Here is a 22,295-nt window from a genome sequence, read left to right as displayed (position 1 = left end):
CATTTGTAAGTCATGGACAGAGCTCTCCGAAACTGTCTCTTACTGTTGTATCCTTTAACGCAAAGGCAGTTCCATTAGTCTCCATCTTCAAATCTACTTAGAAGTAGTTTCTAACACAGATTCATAAGCTGAGGAAGACTTAGAATAAGAAACCAATGCCAGTGCTTTGCCACTGTCACACGTCACTGATTTGAAACACAGATTAACCTTTTCAGTATTGAATATCTTTTGAAACTTGTATAATTGTGAACTGCCAAGAATGATTTCTCTTTAACTTCATGAAGCTTCATAGTTTGTGGTCAATGTCCAGTTTGCCATTAGTTTGTAGGATGTTATGTAATGGCTTGAACAAATTTCTTAATATATCACCACAAGACCATTGGGTCTCCAACAGCCCACCCATAATGATGAAGTGTACAAGATGATCAGAAGTATAGATAGAGTGGACAACCAGAGACTTTTTCCTATGGTGGAGGTAGCTATTATTAGGGGGCATAGTTTTAAAGTGAGTGGAGGTAGACATAGGGGAGACGTCAGTGAAAGTGAATTGAATTCATGCTTCTTAACTGTCAAACAGGCATTTCCTTCCCAATTACATCCTAGAACATTACCAGTGTTAGTACTGAGTCCAAGAGCACTCGAGAATTTGAAGATATATATGATCCCAAAAATCGGCTAAACATTGAGCTCAGGGCATTTTATAGACAATTGCCCACTTAGAATTGGATTTAGATTTCTTAATCCTATTTCTATACTGTTTGTTTCCATGTAATTTTTTTTGTTTTTATTCAGTATGAGTATCCAAATTCCCTGTACTTCCCAGCTCCTCAATGTTTATATGTTTATTTTCATATGTTTTGGAAAGCTTAAAAAATGTATTTCCTTCGCAACTGAAAAAGTTGAAGAAACCCAACTACTCAAAAATAAACAATTAAACATCTTTATTCAAAATTCTAATTGATAAGTGCACTAATCAATCAGATCTCAAAAATTAAGTTACACATTACTTAGTTTCATTCTTTTGCCACTATATAACATTGCATGTTTTAACTTCTGTGAGCAAAGCCATGAGAGAGCAATCCTTTCATCATAAAATCATCTTAAAATTAACCTATTAATGCTTCCAGATACTATGCCTGATATGAATTTTGGTAGATGTATGGTTTCTGCAATCTTGTTCAAAGTATTCTGATTTCAGTGTAAGAAACATTCCTTAATTTGTATAACAAATGAATTATATCACTCGAGCTCCAAATTCCATAATTTCATATGAAAATACACAAGCTGAGGTACTGCTATCAGCTTATAGGACTGTACATATTGTGAGCACAGTGTTGGTCATTTCCATGGTTCAGAGATAACCCTGGAGTCAGGTTGTAGGTTAGAATTTCACTTCAGAATGTTGGATACAATGTCTGGGTGATGTTCCAATGCAGTACCGAGGAAGCACTACAGTGCTGGAGGTGCTGTCTTTCTGACAGGAACTTGAACAGAGTTTCTGTCTTTCATATGTAGATACAAGAGATATTTAGAAGAGGTGCATGGATTTGGATAACTCTTACCCAAATTTGTTGTCCTGCCAAGTATTTATTCTTCAGACAAGAAATACAACAGATTTTCTGGTAATTTGTCTCATTCCTGTTTGTTGGAGACTCCACGTAGAAACTAGCTGCCACGTTTCCCACATTCCAACGTGGCTGAACTCTTATCAATGGGAAAGCACTTTAAGGCATATTTGTTGCTGTGAAAGGCACTAAGTAAATGTAAGTCACTTGTTGGTTGCATTGTGAAGCTCCAGCTAGAAATCCAATCACCTCTTCAGTAAGCAGTTGGTCTGAAAATCAACTCATCAGTATTTTAAATAGAAAATATTATTAATATAACTTTGCATATGCAAGTTACAGCAAAACAACATTAGGAAAGGGACTAGTTATTTCACTAAACGAATCAACTCATCAAAGTCAACAAAAAAGGAAAAAGAATACAAAAATTGAGACAGAAAGTAATCCAATTTTCATATTAATGTATAACTGTGTGCCACTGTTTCCAATAAGCGATATTCTTCCATCAACTCCAGGATAAACCCGTTGCATTAGCTTGATGTAGTTTGAAAGCACTGAAATGTCTGTGTCACCTAGAGCAGCAAAATAAAAGCTTATTAAAATAGTATTTCATATATATAGTACACACACACTGGCAGTGACCCATAACATCTGCAATGAAATTAGAAACTTTTTTGCAACTGTCAGAGGTAGGCTCTTTACTCAGAGAGTAGTAGGGGCGTGGAATGCATTGCTGGAGAGGGCAGTGGAGTGGGCCTCATTAGGGGCATATAAGCAGTAATTAGATAGGCATATGGATGATAGTATAAGGTAAGGGTAGAGGTTAGGTTTAGGGTAAAGGTTTGACACAACATCGTGGGCCAAAGGGCCTGTACAGTGATGTACTGTTTTATGTTCTATGTTCTAATGCTTGCCTGACATACTGCTTTACTGCATCTAGTGCCATTCCATGCTCCGGTGGCTTCTTTCTTAGACATACTCATCCTATTGCTTTCATCCCATTCCAGAGATCCTCATTCTATTCCCTGCTGCAGCCTCTCCTCTTTATCGAACTCTCTCTCAGCCCATACCTCACATGCTACAAACCCCTTCCATGCTGCAATCCCCTATGGTGCTCTCCCCATGCCATTCACTCCCATCCCATGTCATTCCCCTTTTCAATTCGTACCTCTTCCCATTCTACCAGCTCCTTCCAGCAATGCAGACTTTGTTGTTGGACTCCCCTTACCTCTGCTTTTGTTTGCCTCCACCAACTCTGTTCAAACCCACTGACACCATCACCAACCATTTGAAGCCACATGTTCACCAAATGCATTAATTGTTTGCATGCCGTGTGTGTCAGCCCTGCCCACCAAATCAATTCATTGGCAATAAGAAGTGTGGCAGATTAAATTGTATATTAATATTATGGATTGGTAGTAAATGGCTGAACATGTGAAAATGTATGTTTACCAGTGTCATGTTTCAGGTTTTCATTCTTCAACATGGTGAATCCGTCTCCACCCTGAGCAATGTAAGAATTGACAACGATTTTGTAAATTCTGGTGTCTTCGAGCGGTTCATAGTGAGGTACGCGGCAGTCTGAACAGAGAACATCTAATTTGACCACCCTGTGTCCTGGTTTTCTACTCAGGTCAAATTCTATGTGGACACCTAAGAAAATGAATCATTTTAGTCTTGGCAGCAAGATTAGAAACAATCAACTCTTAAAAGATCAACAAGATCGTTTATGTGTGGAATCACAAAAGATGCGTGAGATCCTACAAATTTTTCTTATCGGTATTTACCGTTGAGAAAGGCACGGATGCTAGAGAACTTGGGGAAATAATGTATATGTCTTGAAGAAAGTCTACATTACAGAAGAGGTGATGCTGGAAGTCTTAAAATGCATAAGGTAGGTAAATACCTGGGGCCTGATGTGGAGTATCCCAGGATTTTGTGGGAGACTAGGGAGGAAATTACAGGGGCCCTGGAGGAAATATTTGTATCATTGACAGCCAGGGGTGAAGTGCCTGAAGGCTCAAGGGGTGGTTAATATTGTGCCATTATTCACAAAATGCTGCAGGGAAATGCCTGGGTACTATAGGCCGGTGAGCCTAACATTTATGGTTGTTAAGTTGTTCGAGGGGATTCTGAGTTACAGGATCTACAGGCATTTGGAGAGGGAAGAACTCATTCAGGATCATCAGCATGATTTTGTGCATGGAAAATTGTCTCATGAATTTAATCAAGCTTTTTGGAAGGGATGACCAAGAAAGTAAAGGTGAGCAGTGCAGTAGACATTATCTATATGGACTTTAGCAAGGACTTTGACAAGGTACTGCTGGGTAGGTTGTTGAGTCAGCTTACATCTCATGGGATCTAGGGAGAGCTAACCAGTGGATATGAAATTGATTTGAAAGTAGAAGACAGAAGGTGGTGGTAGAGGGTTTTTCAAATTGGAGGCCTGTGATCATCAGTATGCCACAGACACTGGTGCTGGGTCCACTGTTATTTGTCATTTATATATATAATTTGGATGAGAATTTAGGAGGTATGGGGTTATTAAGTTTGCAGATGGCACTAAGATTTTGTGGTATGGTAGACAGTAAAGGAGGTTATCTGGGAATACAGTGAGATCATGGTCAACTGGGATAGTGGGCTGACGAATGGCAGAGCAAGTTTAATTTGGATAAATGCAAGGTGTCGTATTTTGGTAGGTCAAACCAGGACAAGACTTGCACAGTCGATGGTAGGGCCCTGGGAGTGTTTTAGAACAAAGATCCAGGAGTACATGTTCATAGTACCTTGAAAATGGAGTCACAGTTAGATAGAATGGTGAAGGTGGCTTTTAGCATGCTTCCTTTCATTGGTCAGAACATTGAGAATAGGTGGTGAGATGACTTGTGGCAATTGTACAAATCATTGGTAAGGCCACATTTGGAGTATTGCATGCAGTTCTGGTTGCCCTGCTACAGAAATGATATTATTAAACCAGAAAGAGTGCATCAAAAATTTACTAAGACGCTACCTGAACGGGAAACTTTGAGTTATAAGGAGATGTGGGATAGGCTGGGACTTGTTTCCCCTGGAGCATAGGATGCTGAGGTATAACCTTACAGAGGTTTATAAAATCTTGAGAGTCATAGCCAAGAAAGATAGCCAACAGCCCTTCCCCATGGTAGGGTAATCTAAATCTAGAGGGCATAGGTTTAAGGTGAGAAGGGAGAGATACAAAAGGATTAGAGGGGTAATATTTTGCCTCACAGCACCAGGGACCTGGGTTTGATTCTAACCTTGGGCGACTGTCTGTATGGAGTTTGCATAGTGTCCCAGCGTCTGCATGGATTTCCTTAGGGTGCTCTGGTTTCCTCCCACAGTCGAAAGATATGCAAGCTAGTTGAATTGGCAATGCTAAATTGCCCATAATGTTGAGGAATGTGTAGCTTAGGTGCATTAACAACAGGAAATGCAGGGTTAAAGGGACAGGAAGTGGGGGGGGGGGGTGCTGGCTGGTGTTCTTTTCTGTGGACAAATTGGGCCAAATGGAGATTCTACAATTCTGTGACTTCTTGGGTCTTTACACAGGATTGAAATAAAGTGCCACCATGTTCAGGCCATCATCATTGTCTATGCCAGTGTTGAAACACTTAATAAATCGGTCGTAATGAGTGCAGTTTGTGTGTTTTATTGGGTTACTGAGAAACGGAGTTCCTGTGCAGCCATGTCAGTTAGGCAAAAACTAGGAGATTTTACTGGCTTTCATCGTCTCCTTTCTCGCTTAAACTGCGGTTTAAGTGGAGATTAGATAATTAATCAGAACAGCATGGAGATATCAGATAATTAACAACAAGGCAATTCCCTTGTATTTCAGGCCTCTAAATGTTTTATTCCATGAGGCTTTGATTATTTCCTGGACATGTTCATGAAATTTTAACGATCTGTGTATGGAACCCCTATTCTTGACTTAATATTTGTTTTAGAGTCAGAGAGTATTGGAAACAGGGTCTTCAGCCCAAACTGGTCCAGGTGGTGCTCACTCAGCTAGATTCAGTTGCCCACATTTGGTCCACATCCCTCGAAATCCTTCCCATCCATGTACCTATACAAATGTCTTTTTAAAATGTGGTCATTGTACCTGCCTCATATAGCACTGAAACAGACCCTTTGGCCCAACTCAACAATGCCGACCAGATATCCTAAATTAATCCAGTCCTACGTGCCAGCATTTGACCCACATCACTCTAAACCCTTCTTATTCATATACATATCTAGGTATCTTTTAAATGTTGTAATTGTACCAGTCTCCAACACTTCCTTCCAAAAAGAACAATGCATCTTTTTCAACATTACTTTATAACAAGGTTTGCTGTAACTCTACTCTCTTTTGTTTGTTCCTGGATTATTATTTAGACTATCTTTTCCACTTGAGTCCCTGCCTTCACCCCAACTCTATTTACTGGTTTAAAGTATTCATGACTGCCCTATTCACCTTTTTCACTAGGACGCTTGTTCAGATAGGAAACTGATTCCAATGGTTAGTGACCTCTATCACAGTACTGTACTGGTGTTAAAGTCCCGTGAAGTGGTACATCTGTTTCCCATACTATTTCAGTCATGCATTCACCTCTCCAAATAGCATAACTGCAAGCTTCAACTATACCCAAAATTGCAATGGGGGTCCTATGTCATTTTAGGGCCTCAATTTATATGTTAAAAATGTTCAAAGATGCAAACGAAATATGCAAACATGTTTTTCCATGCGGAATACAAATGACCATTGGACAGTAGTAGTATTTAAAAGGAATTAGGTCTACTCATTGAGGAAGTCGTGATTTCAGTCATGTTAAAATTTGCTCCAGTTATAAACCTGCATTTTCTTGAACCCGAACTGTGCAGTATAACTCCTTAATAGTCTTAATTAGCAATATTGCATAAAAGTGGTGTCAATGATTGCTGAAGTATTTTATCACTCCAGTTATAAAACTGCATTTTCTTGAACCCCAACTGTGCAGTATAACTCCTTAATAGTCTTGTTTAGCAATATTGCATAAAAATAGTGCCAATGATTGCTGAAGTATTTTATTGCTCCAGAAGAGATCCACTGTTGTATTTCAGCAACAACTTGTTTGTGGGATAGTGCTGCGTTCAGCCTTACCAGACACCTGCAAAAACTCCCCTGTGTTCTGTCCATATCTTCTGACAGAATGCTCAAAAGCTGCTCTTAACGTTGAACCCCGAACCTTGAGCAGATCAATAGTACTTCCAAATGGCAGAACGGCCAAAATATTTTCTACTAGTATTGTTCCTGTAAGAGGAAAAGACCAACTCATTAGTTACTTCTTAAGAGTGAAACTTTTTAAATCAACATTACTGGAGTCATATTTAGGCCAGACCAGGTAAGGATGGCAGATTTCCTTCCATAAAAAAACCAAATGTATTTTCAAACAAATGATCAGCGCTTATTTTCAAATTCATTTTCAAGCTTCGTGGTCTGCTTTTATATTTCACATTTATGAATTAAATTTCAATTCCACCAGCTGTTCTAGTAGGATTTGAAACCATGAACCTAGGGCAATAGCTGGGCCTCTGGGATTGCAAACTTAATAATGTGCCCCATCCGTCAAACAAAGGTTTGATCCCCATAACTATATTTCTTCTTGTATGGTGTCTCAATTTCATAATAATTTATAACCTTTTTGCATTGACTTTAATAATAACAAGACATCAAGCCTTTTGATTTATGAAGAAGGGTCTAGACCCGAAACATCAGCTTTCCTGCTCCTCTGATGCTGCTTGGCCTGCTGTGTTCATCAAGCTCTACACCTTGTTATCTCTCTTTATCAAGCCTTTTGATAAGTTTCTCTGATTTTATATAAAAGTACAACTTATGAACAATCTATTGTATCTCTTTATTTAACCCTTCACTCAATTCATCAAACAAAGTTATTACAATCATCCATCCTATTCGTCGTCTTAAACTCAGGTGGAGCTCAACAATTGACAGTGTGAGCTGTATAGCAAAGCCTAAAAAAGCCTCTTTACCCAACAGCTGACAAACTCTCACACTTCCACAATGTTCACCTCCACAACAAATAATGCTCACAATCCCCTGATAATGCATTGAGCATGCCCACATACAATGCTCACCTTCCCGTACTTCTCCATGATGCTTACCCTTCATCATTTCACACTGGTCATCTTCCCCCACAATGCCACCCTCATGATGTTCAACCTCCTCCACAATGGCCACTAAATCACTCTCCTTCCACCGTCACCCGCAAGCATATCTCTCCACCACACCCAGACTCCATCCTAACACTACCTATGCCAGATCATGGTGGAGCTTTCATATGATTTTACATTTAGACTTCAGTGGAGTTTCAAGTTAAATACTATTTCATAATTAGTGGAATTTCAGGTTCAAGATTTGTAGCCAGATCAACAATTTCATTCAAAATGAAAACTCTACTCTATTTCTTTGAAGTTTAGTTTCTATTTGCCCTGTGTTTCTGGGTGACTCGCTATGTTTTGTGTAGAGATCAGGACAGAATATTTACAGAAAATGGTAAGGTTCTGGGGAGTGTTGTGAACAAACAGACCTCAGTGTGCAGGTTAATATCTCCTTGAAAGTAGAGTTGCATTTAGACAGGATAGTGAAGAAGTCATTTATTGGTCAGTGCATTCAGTAAGGGAGCTGCAAGGTTATGCAGTGGCTGTACAGGATATTGGTTTGGCCACTTTTGCAATACTGCGTGCAATTCTGGTCTGTCTGCTGTCGGAAATGTTGTGAAACTTGAAAGGGTTCAGAAAAGACTTAAGGATGTTGCCAGGGTTTGGAGACATGAGCTGTAGGAGAGGCTGAATAGGCTGGGGCTATTTTCCCTGGAGATTCGCTGGAGGGGTCACCTTATGGAGCTTTATAAAATTGTGAAGGGCATGGATAGAGTGAATAGACAGGGCCTTTTCCCTGGGGTGTGGGGGGTTCAAAACAAGACAGCATAAGTTTAAGGTGAGAGGGGAAAAATTTAAAAGGGACCTAAGAAGCAGCTTTTTCATGCAGAGGGCTGTGCACATATGGAATGAACTGTCAAAGGAAGTGGTGGAGGCTGGTACAATTACAACATTTAAAAGGCATCTGAATGGGTAAATGAATAGGAATGGTTTAGAGGGATACATATTTGCAGATTAATCCTAGTTTACCATAGCCAGGAAGATTCACAGGATTGTGGGTGATATTCAGGGTGGAATCTTACAGGGGTCTGAACGGTGTGGGCTATGGTGGGATTTGTGGCAGGATTAGACGAGAAGTCCAATGACGCCTATCTCAACATCAGGATCGGCTTGCTCCATCTTTTATAATCTTGCCAAACGTCAAGATGCGTTTTGCACTTTGCTGTGTCGAGTTACTAATTAAACTGGATTATGGTTCAAGTCACCGCATTAATATTCAGCTTTCTATTTTACCAAACTCTCCACATAAGCTAGGCATTGGGAATTCAAGACATGGATGTCAGATTCAAGTTGCTACTTAGTTCAAAAGACTTTCATGTTTGACAGAGTGCACCAACATTTCAGAACATGTTCCATGGGAACCGACACCATACACTCATGTTCACGAACATTAGCATCCAACACGAATCAGCTTCTATGAACCCTCATGACATCGCCAATTCACTTACCATACATTTCTGCACTTCCAATGCTGCACCTCTGGCTTCACCAGTAACTATCATTGCAGCAAGGACACTGTGCACTCAGCGGGGTACATTAGCCCATGGACTGGACTAGGTTGCCCACGGGACTTTTTATTTGTTGTTAGAGTGCTCACACACTCGGAGCCTAAAATTTCCTTTCATTTAGTTCTTTGATCCCCTCGGAAATACGAGGCTCTTATCATTGTATTGCAGTACTGCGGTGTAGATTCAAAACCAGGAAGCTCGTGACAGTTGTCCGCAGACCTCAATCAAGTTAGGGGGATAACCTTCAGTCTGGGGGTCCTGTCACAGTAAGTCAAGGGCACCCGTTGACACCAGTCAAGGGACTGGGACAAGTCAGCCACTTGGGGCATTCAGGAACAGTATGCTATCCACATAAAGGAGTCCAATATCTGTCGTGAATCTTTTGGGGGCTATTGTCCTCCTAAAATGAGAAGAGGTGGGTATTAAAGGAGATGGAAGTCGCCAGCACAGCTGTTACTTTTGATGCAGGTGGGGAGGTGCCCTAGCAAGTGAGTAGGTAGTACTAAGGGCATGCAGGGTTAGTGATGTTGGTGTTAGGGAGTGAGAAAGATTTTGCAGGAAGTAGAGGTAGTGGTAGGGCATCAATGTAGTATGTTTTCATTAGATGCAGTGAAAAATCTTGCTAGGACTTGTAAAAATCTCTGAAAAGAAACTTGATTCACCCTGGACTTAGCCAAAAAAAAGCAGGATTGAGTACTACTCTAAAAGCTGAGAATGCCAATAAGCTAAGGATTAGGATGAAGCTACATGACTAGTAACTATGAGGACTTCACGTTTGCTAGATTTTAGAATGTGTACGTGCTTTGATAACTTGCAGTTACCAAACAAACAATTTGTCTGTAAGTAAACCTCTGGGATTTTCAAGTAAATTTAATCTATGCTATGACACATAATGAAAGTTATAATTTTTCATAAAGACCAATAAAATAAAGTTGCAAAATGCGATAGACACCTAAAGATTTTGAAGGATATCCTCAAGAATATGGTACGATGCTCAACTCATTGATCGCTAGTTCCAATGTGCCACAACAAAAAACCACAATGACCTCCTCAGAACACAGACGCAGGATAGAGTACCCTTCATTATTCAGTACTTCGAGAGCGAACAGACTACATCTTGTTGTTCGCAGCCTTTGTCATCAATGACAATAAGCATCTCGCCAAGAGTATCCCTACACCTCCACTTCTCGCCTCCAAATAACCAAACCTTAAACAGACCATCATTCACAGCAAACTACCCAGCCTTTGGTACAACATCGACCGCAACACCACACCACGTTGCCATGGCAACCTCTGCAAGACATGCCAGATCATCGACATGGATACGACCATCACGTGGGAAAACCACCCACCACATACACAGCTACTCATGGATACTCATGACTCAGCCAATGTTGTCTTTCTCATGCACTGCAGGCAAGGATGTCCTGCTGGTTTATTGGCAAAACCACGCGGACACTTGGACAACAAGAAAATGGACACCATGCAACAATCACCGGAAAGGAATGTTCCCTCCCAGTTGTGGAAAGCTTTAGCAGTCAAAGACTTTCAGTCTCTGACCTTCGGGTAAGCATCCGCCAAGGTGGCCTTCGAGATACACAACAACACAGAAACACTGAGCAGAAACTGATCGTCAAATTCTGTATCTGTGAAGGTGGCCTCAACTGTGATCTTGAATTCATATTGTGCTACATGTGACCATACCACACTTCTGTATCTGTAAAATCCTCCTTATTGGCCTGTTTTGGCACCATCACCTTGATAAATTGTTATAGTCTCTCTACCTTAGTTAGTTTGTACAGTTTTGGATTACTTATTACTTTGGTTAGACACTCAGCATGCGACTGTTATACCCATCATGTTATTCCAATCATTTGGTTTGTCTCCAGTTCCACCTCATTGTTATTTAAAAAAAATCTCTGCCTCATTTAATCAGAATATAGCTCATCCCTTTGCTTGTTTTTCAGTTGTTGACACTTTACTGACACGTCCGATGCTCTCGATCACCCGCAGACTTATTATTTGACACTCCACCCACACCATTTTTATGATCTTTTGATCTCTCTGCCTGTAAATTCAGTGTCTGTGTGTTTTTCTCTCTCACTTCACATGAAGAAGGAATCACAAAGCTTGTGAATTCACATAAATCTGTTCAGCCAAGTCGATTCATTCCACATGATATCGAGAAATGGCTGGAGTCATAGGATAATGCAAAGGCTATGGGCTCTGATAGTATCCCAGCAGTAGTCTGAAGACTTGTGCTCCAGAGTTTTGATGAACCCTTACCCAAGCTGTTCTGTTACATCTACATCAATAGCATTTAGCCCACACCATGGTAAAATACGAAAGTATGTCCTGTAGGCAAAAAGCAGGCCAATTCTAATCCAGCCAATTACTGCCCAATAGTCTACTCTCTATCATCATTAAAGTGAATGAAAGTGTCATCAACAGTCCTATCAGTCCTATAACCTGCTCAGTGACATTCAGTTTGGATTCTGCCAGGGTCACTCAGTTCCTGTACTCACTACTGGCATGGTTCAAACATGGACAAAAGAGCTGAATTCTAGAGGTGAGGTGTGAGTGACTGCCCTTGGCATTAAGGCCACATTTGACTGAGTATGGCATCAAGAAACCATAGTGAAACAGTAATCGATGGATATTGAGGTAAAATGTACCACAGGTTGGAGTCATACCAAGTACAAAGGTTGTGGTTATGGTAGCTGGAGGTCAGTTTTCTCAAATCCAGAACATCTCTAGTAGCTGCTCATTATTAACCAGTGCATTGCAGACGTTCCCCGTGGCTCCTTGGAAAGCATCTTCCAAACCCACAACCACCGCCTTCTAGAAACAAAAGGGCAGCAGATATATGGGGATATCACCACCTATAAGTTCCTCTCCAAGCCACTCACCATTCTGACTTGGAAATACATTGCTATTCCTTCAGTGTTGCTAGGTCAAAAATCCAGGAATTCCATTCTCAGCAGTTCCGTGGGGTTACCTACAGCAAATGGACTGCAGCAGTTCAAAAGAGCAGTTCACCACCACATTCAAGGGCAACTGGGGATGGGCAATACCCACACATCATGTATGAATGGGGGAAAAAAACCATTCTTGGCCTTACTTTCTCCTTAAATCACAACAAGTCTCTCCTCCATTGTTACAGATGCTTCCGATAGACCTTTTTTCTTGCTAAATGCCCAGCAACTAAATCTCAATGCTGAAGAATGTTTTGGCTAATACAAGTACATTATTAAATGTTTTAAATTCATTAATACTTCAGTGGTTCAGTTTGCGCTATTTCTAGTTGAGATGGATTCTAATGAAATAGGGCACTGGTTATCAGGGAAATAATTTGTTAAATTGTTAGCTGTCCAACATACCATTATTAACTTGTTCGTCAATGGATGAACGGATTCCACCCCCTTGTGTCAAACAAATGGATACATGAGTCCATGAACTGTCATCTGGTTTCCGGATATTTTCATAAATCTGAAATTGTAGTAACAGGTTCTGTTAGCTCACTTGAACAATACTCTGCACTCTTGCAGGATTTTCATTTTTATCACTGCTGTCTGCAGGCATGTTGTTAGTTATTTATTGATTAGTGAGATTCAGCAAACAAGAATTTATATTTGTAGAGCACCAAGGTGGTCACAGCTGCAGTATAAAACTAAATATGACATAAACCCACAAAAAGAGATGTTAGTTCAGATGAGTAAAGCTTGGACAAACAGGTGGGTTTTAGGAAAACCCAAAATGGGGAAATGAGTTAGATGTGAGGTTGGGGCCTGTGCTATTGAAGACACAGCCATTGGTGGAGCTTTTAGAATTCTGAATGCACAAGAGACCACAATTAGAGGAACACAGATATCTATGAGTAGGAAGAGATTACAGAGATAGTGAAGGATGAAGCCAAGGAAGAATTTGAAAATGAGGATGAGAGTTTTAAAATCAAGATGTAATTTAGTGGGGAGCCAGGATTGTCTGTTGAGCTAGATTACCTCACTTCTGGTTTTCCTTCACAATGGAGTGTATATGGGGTATAGATCTATGTGTTTATTGATGGATATACACTCCATTGTGAAGGAAAACCAGAGGTGAGGTAATCCAGCTCAATGGACTCCAGAGTTTAAATACCAGGCAGGAAAACACACCGGCACTTCATCAGAGGCTGCACTGATTATGTTACCCAGCAGGGTAATGAAATGTCTGCGGAACAACAAACCAGCTTGGTGAGCCAACCAACCACAACACCCACAACCTGAGCTATAAATCTACTCGAAAACCTTACATACATTTCCATCTTTCAGAGATGAGAATTCAGGAGATGCTTTTTTTAAAAAAAATCATACAGAAAGTGCTCTTACACAACTGACATCACCCCACTCAAAAAAAAATCACCAAATTGCCCATGGTTTTTATCTATTAACCACCATCAGTAAATCACTAGTATTTTCCAATAGAATAATTTTATGTGCAAAGTCCATTAAGGGCAATGTAAGCCACCAACGATGAAGGAGGGATAGACAGGGGGCTAAATCAAAATGAAGTTGGAACACAAGGCATCTTTATCACTTACTGTACAACTTATTTATCACCCGAACAAACAGGATGATCTGAAGGTAACCCTTTCCCTATTTAAATTATATCAGATAGCCACATACTGCTTATAGAGTCGTAGAGTTATACAGCACGGATACAGACCCTTTGGACCAACACATCCATGCTGACCAGATATCCTTAACTGATCTAGTCCCATTTGCCAACATTTGGTCCACATCCATCTAAACCCTTCCTATTTATACACGCATCCACTTGCCTTTTAAATGTTGTAATTGTACTTGCCTCGGCTGCTCATTCCATAGACACACATCCTTTGCGTGTAAACGTCACCCATCAGATCCATTTTAAATCTTTACCCTTTCAACTCAAACTTATGACCTTTGGTTTTGGGCTCCCCTACCCTGGGAAAAAAAATACTTGGCTATTTACATTATCCATGCCCCTCACGATTTTATAAACCTCTATAACATCACCTTAGCGTCTGATGCTCCAGGGGAGAAAGCCCCAGACTATCCAGCCTCTCCCTAGAGCTCAAACACACTAGTTCTGCCAACGTCCTCGTAAATCTTTTCTGCACCTTTTCAACTTGAACACCTTTCCTCCAGCAGAGGCCAGAACTGAACTCAGTATTCTAAAAGTGGCCTCACCAATGTCCTGTACAGTGCATCAAGTCCTGTACTCAATGCACTGACCAGTGAAGGCAAGGATGCCAACTACTTTCTCCACCACCCTGTCTACCTGAAACTCCACTTTCAAGGAATTATGTTTGCAAACTGCAAGCCCCACAGTAATGTGATAATACTACAGTATCTGTTTTACATGTGCTGGTTATGGAATAAGTATTGACCCAAATGCTAAGGAGAACACCACTTACTTTCCTAAAGTGGGCATATCCAGCTGAGTGGGAGTTTGGCAAAAAGTGCCAAGTCTCCTCAGGCCACAGACAACTACTGCCAAGTCTCCAAGTTTAGGTCTTGTCTCATCCAATTAGTAAATTTTGACCAACTGCCTATAGCTGTTCACTTAATTTGAAAAGGCTATCAAGGAAATTAGGGAAAAAAAAACATACTGAGCAAAAGGACACTAATTGCGTCCCTTTATGAATATTCCTCCCACATAAAGCCAAAATGGCATTTTCCATAAGGTGATAGTTGTGACTGGTTTAACTGAGGTGAATATTCTCCATGTCAATTGCTCTACTTTAGTGCTACTTTTCCTAGTGCTGCCTTCATATTTTTGAAATAAATGACACAGACATTGGCCACACAAACATTTCTTACCATGGCTTCACAAATTAAATTCCCCATATTGCATTCCCGATTCCTGCACTCCTCTGTGGTTCCATTCAGATAAACCAACGTTTTTCCAATGTAGTCCTTTCCAAAATTGGCAAGTGTTTTTTTCCAGTTGTTCACATCAGCCAGCAGCATCTCATCTATATGTAAGGCAGAAGACAAAGATTTAATGCCATTTGTTGGAATTAAACAATATTTTAATAGTTTTGTCTTTTCTTGCTCTGGGGAGAACTTTCCTGCTGTTTGAAAAAAAACTAACTGGTGCTTGCATTTATATCATGCCTGTATTTGATAAAAGTCCAGGGGATTTCACAGAAGCATTATCAAACATCAAATCACAACAAAATATTTGAACCAAAAGCTTAGGTCAAAGAGCTTCGTTTTAAGAAATGTTTTAAAAGGATGAGCAAGAGATGGCGAAAGCTGGATATATTTGGAGAAGGAATTCCAGAACTTAGAGTGGAGGCACTTGAAAGCACAGCCACCAATGATGGAGTGATTTAAAATCAGAGATGCACGAAAAATCAGATGTAGAGAATTGCAGAGTTGTCAGGATCTTTTATGACCAGGCTGGGTGGCACCTTTTTTTTCCCCATGTTCCTTCTGATATCACCTAGTCTGTAACACGGTGTCAATGAGTAGCTCTCTCAGCCTTTGAGAAGGTTGGGGGTTCAGTCCCTGGATTGACACTGAAGTCTGACACATGGTGCAGTATTGAGAGAGCTGCACTTTTGGAGGCTTCATCTTTCGGATGAGGTGTTAAACTGAGGTCCCATTCGCCTACATGGATGAATGTAAAAGAATGCACAACAGTATTTTGAAGAAGAGTGAAGAAGGTTTTCCCCAGGAGCATATTGTAATATTGCAGTCCAATATGCTGACTGCAAAGTCCCAGAAATAGAATTTTGTTTTAGATCATGACAGTGACCATGCTTCAAAGTACTTTCAAAAATAGTGTGGCTGCATCCTACGTTGAGATTTTTGGAAGGCTCATCATGAGGCTTGCGAGTTTTCTTGCTGTATTCCACCAAACTCTATTGTTAGCACAGGTGGCACGGTGGCTCAGTGGTTAGCACTGCTGCCTCACAGCGTCAGGGACCCAGGTTCAATTCTAGCCTTGGGCAACTGGCTGTGTGGAGTTTGCACATTCTCCCCGTGTCTGTGTGGGTTTCCTGTGGGTGCTTTGGTTTCCTCCCACAGTCCAAAGCTGTGCACGCTATGTGCATTGGCCATGCTAAATTGCCTGTAGTGTTCAGGGATGTGTAGCTTAGGTGAGTTATACTGGGGTAGGTCTGGGTGAGATGCTTTGAGGTTGGGTGTGGACTTGTTGGGCTGAAGCGCCTGTTTCCACACTAATTCTATGATATGATCTATGATGATGGTCGACCCTGCCCCATGGCATGTCTCACGTTTATTTTCCACTCTTTCCACAGAACAACTTGCCACTCAGCAGATATCTGCTGAAAGAAATTTCCTGTGCTCATGCCATTGTTAAAATGTTACAATGAATCTAGTCAAGCATTGGCCTTCCAAAGCTCTCTTGCTCATTAAAGGCTGTATCCACAAGATGGCAGAGAAGGGAAATATGGGACCATGATTCATCACAAAGGTGCTGATGGATTCGGCAATGCAGAGGAGGGCCATCCTCATACAAGACCATCAGGGGCAGCCATGTCGTCACACCTTACCAGTCAAATTTGAGGTTACTGCCCAGGTCAATGCCATCTCAGTGGTGCAGAGCAAAAGCCAGAAGCTCTGCCACAGTAAGTGCCATATTCTTCCCACTGCCACCCGTAAGGCACTGTATCTCTGCCAATGCACCCATCTCCAACCAAGACTCATGCTATATCTGTACAGCTTCCTTCACTGCTTTTGCCTAGGTTCCCACAGCACTAACACTGCAAGTCCTCTGTGCTGCCTCTTTAGTTCTTCAGTTGATCTCACCATTTTTACCCCACATGCACAAGCACTAAAAGCTACATCAACCACTCATTCACCCCATTAGTCTCATTGCAGGAGAAGACAGCCTATAACAGGGCACAAGGAGGCCTGATGGTTCAAGAGGTGCCTGACATCAGGCTCCTTAGCCACCATAAGGCTGTAAGATGTAGGAGCAGAAACAGGTCATTCAGCTGATCGCGTCTTCTCCACCATTCAGTCAGATCACAGCTGATTTGATAATCCTCAACTCCACTTTCCTGACTTTTCCCCATAAGACTTGATTCTCTTACCGATTAAAAATCTCAAGTCTTGAATACACATAATGATTGCTCTTTGCAGGGAGGACTTCCACAGATTCACCATTCTCTGAGAAGAAATTTCTTTTCATATCTATATTAAAACAGCGATCCTTTTTTTTTTGAGATTATGGCCTCTGATTCCAGACTCTCCCACAAGGGATAACAACCATTCAGCATCTAATCTGTCAAATCCCTGAAGAATCTTGTATATTTCAACAAGGTTGCTTCTCGTTCTAAACTCCAATGAGTACAGGCCCAACTTTCCAATCTTTTTTGGACAGTCCCTCCAAACCTGAGATTGCGTAATAACATTCTCTGTACTGCCTCCAATGACAGAGTATGTTTTTTTGGATAAGGAACTTAAAGCTGTAGTCTGACTAGTGCCTTGTATAATTTTAGCAAAATCTCCCTACTTCACATTCTATTTTCTTTGGATAAAGGCCAACATTCCATTTGCCTTCCTGATTACTCGATGAACTTGGAAACCAGCTTTGAGATTCATGGACAAGGGCTCCTAAATCCCTCTGTTCTGTAGCTTTCTGCAGTCTTTCTTCATTGAAATAATAATCAGTTCCTGCACAAGAGTATAATATTGTCCCTCACAGGATCTTAATCACTGAAAGATCAGCGGCCTGCTGTGACATCACTCTGCATGCCACTGTTGCTCTTCCATCAACCCCTGGATACCACTGCAACCACTGTCCACAATGTTTCCTTTCATTCGTCTGCAGACTCCACGAGACAACCTTGAACATCTGTAGAAAGACTCTTTCCATGACCCATGAAACCCCTTCCTTGATCTCTAAGGAGAAAAGAGTACGGAGGCCTCAGAAGAAGCACTAGCAAAGTTCTCTTGCAAACCGCCAACCCAGATACTGACACCTTGGTGGGAATCATTGTGGCAGAGGGTGATGGTGCAGAATCTGGTCAGCACTTTATTGCAACAGCTCTGCAGCTGGCAAGAAAGAGGTGGATCAGGCAGTTAGCACTCAGAGGACTACTGCAGACTAGTCACCTGCTCAAGCACAGGCAGGAGATGAATGGGTGATTTTAGCAGTCAGGAGTTTCGTCCAAGCGCGCAGAGGAGAGGCAGTGGCAGACAGGTATGTGTGAGACAACGGCTGTCCTTGCCCAGAAACTAAATCAATGCGGCGAGTCAAGTGGTAGCCAGGCTGCCTTCATGGACAGGTTTGTAGCTGCCTTGTAAAACCAGGTGCAGTGGTCTACTGGACAGCAGAACATACCTGCACTCTATCACCCCACCCATTGGTCTCTAGGACCAAAGGCATGGCAGCACGGGGACCAGGCATAGTCCAGGCTCCCCTTTTTTCCACAAGAAAACAAGACAGTTCCAGGAGGCACCCAGCTGAATGATGAACGACACTGACAAAACAACTCGCAGTTTGTCTGATGCATCTAGACATGAGTGGCCCCAGGGTTACCCTGCTAGTGCTCCAGGGCCTACAGCAGAGCTTGACACCCCCAACTCCAGCTGTGACATCCAAGACCCATTTTATATATAAGAGAGAGCGAGAACGAGAGAGAGCGCGAACGAGAGAGAGCGCGAGAACGAGAGAGAGCGCGAGAACGAGAGAGAGCGCGAGAACGAGAGAGAGCGCGAGAACGAGAGAGAGCGCGAGAACGAGAGAGAGCGCGAGAACGAGAGAGAGCGAGCGAGCGCGAGAGAGAGCGAGCGAGCGCGAGAGAGAAAACAGAAAAATATTATGAGGGTGAATTGGTGGCAGAGGTGAAAAAGGCTATCCTGTTTTTTTCTGAATGTGTATATAAATATCGTTGCATGTAACTTTCGTGAGTCTGTCTGAGTCTCTCTTTTTAAGTGCTGTATGCATTTTCACAGCAGTTCACAGCCAAACACGAGGCTCCGTGGATTGAGGTGTGCACTCAGAGACAACGACGTCAGCTACAATTGGGGGAACAATGTGTACATTTGGCTTTGTGTGTAACAGGTACCTCACGACTTTCTTGACAATGACCCAGAATGTCTGGATTCCTTTGTGCATACAGGTTTAGCTGCTAAAGAATTGTCCAGCAGCAGCTGCACCCAGGAGCTGCCACCTTCAAAGAGGGCTAACATTGCAGAGTAACCGGTAAGTATGGTTCCCACTGACCTTTGTGCTAGACCTTTCAGGGGTATATCACCAAAGTTGTTTCCATTTTAAAAGTCCTCTGAATGGTGTGTGATGCAATCCTCTCCCTCACAGGTTGAATCACTGACACAGCTCAATTCAAGTGTGGGCACAGCCATACTCATCTCATTGTGCGCTCTTGATTTCCAAGATGAAAGGTTCGAGTGAGCACTCCTCTTTCAGCAGCTCCCAGCAAATGTTTCCTTTCGACTATACACACATGCAGCTGCTCAAATGTTTGGTACATTGCAGGATGATGTTAGCACACCAATCGTAATATTGACTTGCAATTCTGCAAGTTGCAGCCATGCATGGGCCTTTAAGGCCTACACAGCTGGTAAGAACTTTAGAGGGAATGTTGCTCCCAGCCTCTCACTTCCCAATGCAACCAGGTTACATTCACTTATAACGTTAAGCATCATGCACCCTGCGCTAGCAGTGCATTTTTGAAGTCACAAAATAACCTTCTAAAACTGAAGTCTACCTCTTCCTTCAGAAAGACCATTCAGCACTGGAGTAGAAGGCTGTACTCTTATAACTTATGCACTTTGTAGTAAGCAATAACAATTTTGTCTGAGTGACTCTGCTCTCTTAGGTTGTGCACAGGTCCCCTGGCACTATTGTATAAATAGGTGGGATTTCTTAACCTGGCCAATATCTATTCCACAACTGATACCTCAATAATATATTGTAAATACAAAGAAATAAGATACAAATATGAAGAGAAAATAAAATTACATGGTTTATCCCATGAGGACTATCAAATACAATGATTGGATGCAAAACTGAGGAAAATGGAAATGTTTGGTGTAGGAGACAAAGTCAACCCTCCTCAAATAACACTCAGCATAAACATCAATCATTCAGCATTTAAATCATGTCTGAGAATTCTTTTAATTACAATTTATCAAAACTCAAAATGCACCACTTTGATAAGTTGTTTCAAAAATTCAAATATTTTGATGCAATGAATAATCTACCATTTGAAATGTGCACTTGTCACATTACCTTGATCAATGCTGATGTTTAATAATATTGGATTTCCCTCAGCTTTGGTCACCAATCCCTTATCATTGAATGTCACTTTTAGATATCCAAGGTATTTTCCATATGCATAGGCCTGTACCACAGGGACATTTCTGCCATCATCTGATTTTACCCAGTAAGGATAAGGACCAACAGGGTTATCACTGGAAGGAGGTGTGCCTGTTAAGTGAAAGCAAACACTGCAGTAAGTATGGCATACAGAGGCAGCAAAAATTAAGATCTTTTATTTGCCTTATACAGTCAGAGAGCTACATTCATTCAGCTCACCAAGTCTATGTTAGTTAATTGAAATACAGCAGACTTTATTAGTCGACACCTATGGAATCAGGAGTATGCTGATTAATCAAGAGGTCCACATAAACAGCATAAAAATACATATTAAAAATATAAATGTCTTGCAGGGTGTATATACAGTTAAACTTTATTTACAGCATAAATCACTTAAATAATAATGCAACTTTGCCTTAAATAATGCTTAGCAGCAGACAGCCTTCTCACTTGTACTCTCAACAGAAATCACAATAGTAAAGATTCCACAATTTCCAGTATGTAATTTTTGTTGGTTTATTCAGAGGGCCAGTTCATAAGGTGCCAGTTAAAACAAAGTTTGCTGTAAATATCAATTATTTTGTGATTTTGCTGTTGCACAGACTTCTGCAAATTTCCTTCATTTTAAGTAGAGGTACATTTCCTTTTAAAAGTTGCTAGTGAATCCACTTTCATCACCTTTCTGGCAATGCATTCCTGATAACATTAGCTCTGTGCAAAAAAAAATCTCTTCTTCCCTGGCTTTTTTGTCCATGATTTCTTATTTGACCTTTGTTCTCAGTTTTTCCTACTTTTTCATGGATGTGGATGTCTCTGTCAATTAAACCTAGCATTTATTGCCCATCCTTAATTGTCCTTGAACTGAGTGGCTAGCTAAGATGTTTCAGAGGGCAGGTAAGGGTTGACTGCAATGTCAAGAGTCATGTACCACAGAACAGGCCCTTCAGCCCATTGAGTCTGCACTAACCTATCTACTGTGGTCTAGAGTCACATGTAGGCCAGACAGGTTAAGGATGGGGAATTTCTTTCCTTCAAGACATTAATGAACCAGGTGGAGTTTTATGACAATCAGTGATAGTTTCTTGGATGCTACACTAACTAGCTTACAATTCTACGTTTTATTACCCATCATCCTCATGGTGGAAACATTTTCTATCCATCTGATCAAAACTTCTCAATTTACACAATTCCTTTCAAATTCATCTTAATCTTGGTTTTAAGGGAAATAACCCCAATTTCCATAGTCCCTACCAAATACGAACATGAAGCTAGCATTCTGTCCCTTGAGTCTGCTCCGCCATTCAGTACGATACAGCTGATCTGACATTTCTCACATCCACTTTCCTCCCTTTACCCATCTCGCCACAGAACTAAAATCATCTTTGGAGAGCAAATCTCCTCTGTATTCAAGCCTTTGACACTTCCTAAAGCGTGAAACCCACAACTGAACCAACACAGTACCTTGGGCCTAACTGGTGATTTGTAAAGTTTAAACAATATATTGCTTTCGTGCTCTTATGCCGCTGTTTATGAAAGGTTAAGGATTCTGTGTTTTTCGCAGGCTGACAGTTATTTATTCCTTTGTTTGATCCTTCTATTGATCCTTTAATTCCAGAAGCAAAAACAAGTTAATAACTCATTGTGACTATCAGGAGAAAGAAAAGGAATATTA

At 41.2% G+C, this 22,295-nt stretch overlaps 1 protein-coding gene across 1 annotated transcript in view; it reads right to left on the bottom strand.

Moving 5' to 3' along the window:
• Window positions 1–961: 961 nt before the first annotated feature.
• The window catches only part of nt5e (5'-nucleotidase, ecto (CD73)), an 86,588-nt gene continuing 65,254 nt past the window's right edge, over window positions 962–22,295 (bottom strand). Inside the window, exons 4-9 of the mRNA XM_048536243.1 lie at window positions 20,537–20,734; window positions 15,127–15,281; window positions 12,664–12,772; window positions 6,700–6,849; window positions 3,015–3,215; window positions 962–2,134 (exon numbers count right to left, since the gene is read on the bottom strand). Of these exons, the coding sequence (XP_048392200.1) occupies window positions 1,962–2,134; window positions 3,015–3,215; window positions 6,700–6,849; window positions 12,664–12,772; window positions 15,127–15,281; window positions 20,537–20,734 (986 nt within the window). The 3' untranslated portion in view covers window positions 962–1,961. The remainder of the gene's footprint in view (window positions 2,135–3,014; window positions 3,216–6,699; window positions 6,850–12,663; window positions 12,773–15,126; window positions 15,282–20,536; window positions 20,735–22,295) is intronic.

Source organism: Stegostoma tigrinum, chromosome 9 (genome assembly GCF_030684315.1).
Source record: "Stegostoma tigrinum isolate sSteTig4 chromosome 9, sSteTig4.hap1, whole genome shotgun sequence".
Taxonomy (NCBI): Eukaryota; Metazoa; Chordata; class Chondrichthyes; order Orectolobiformes; family Stegostomatidae; genus Stegostoma; species Stegostoma tigrinum.
Note: the sequence above shows the minus strand (reverse complement) of the source record. Positions and strands in the feature narration are given on the sequence as shown.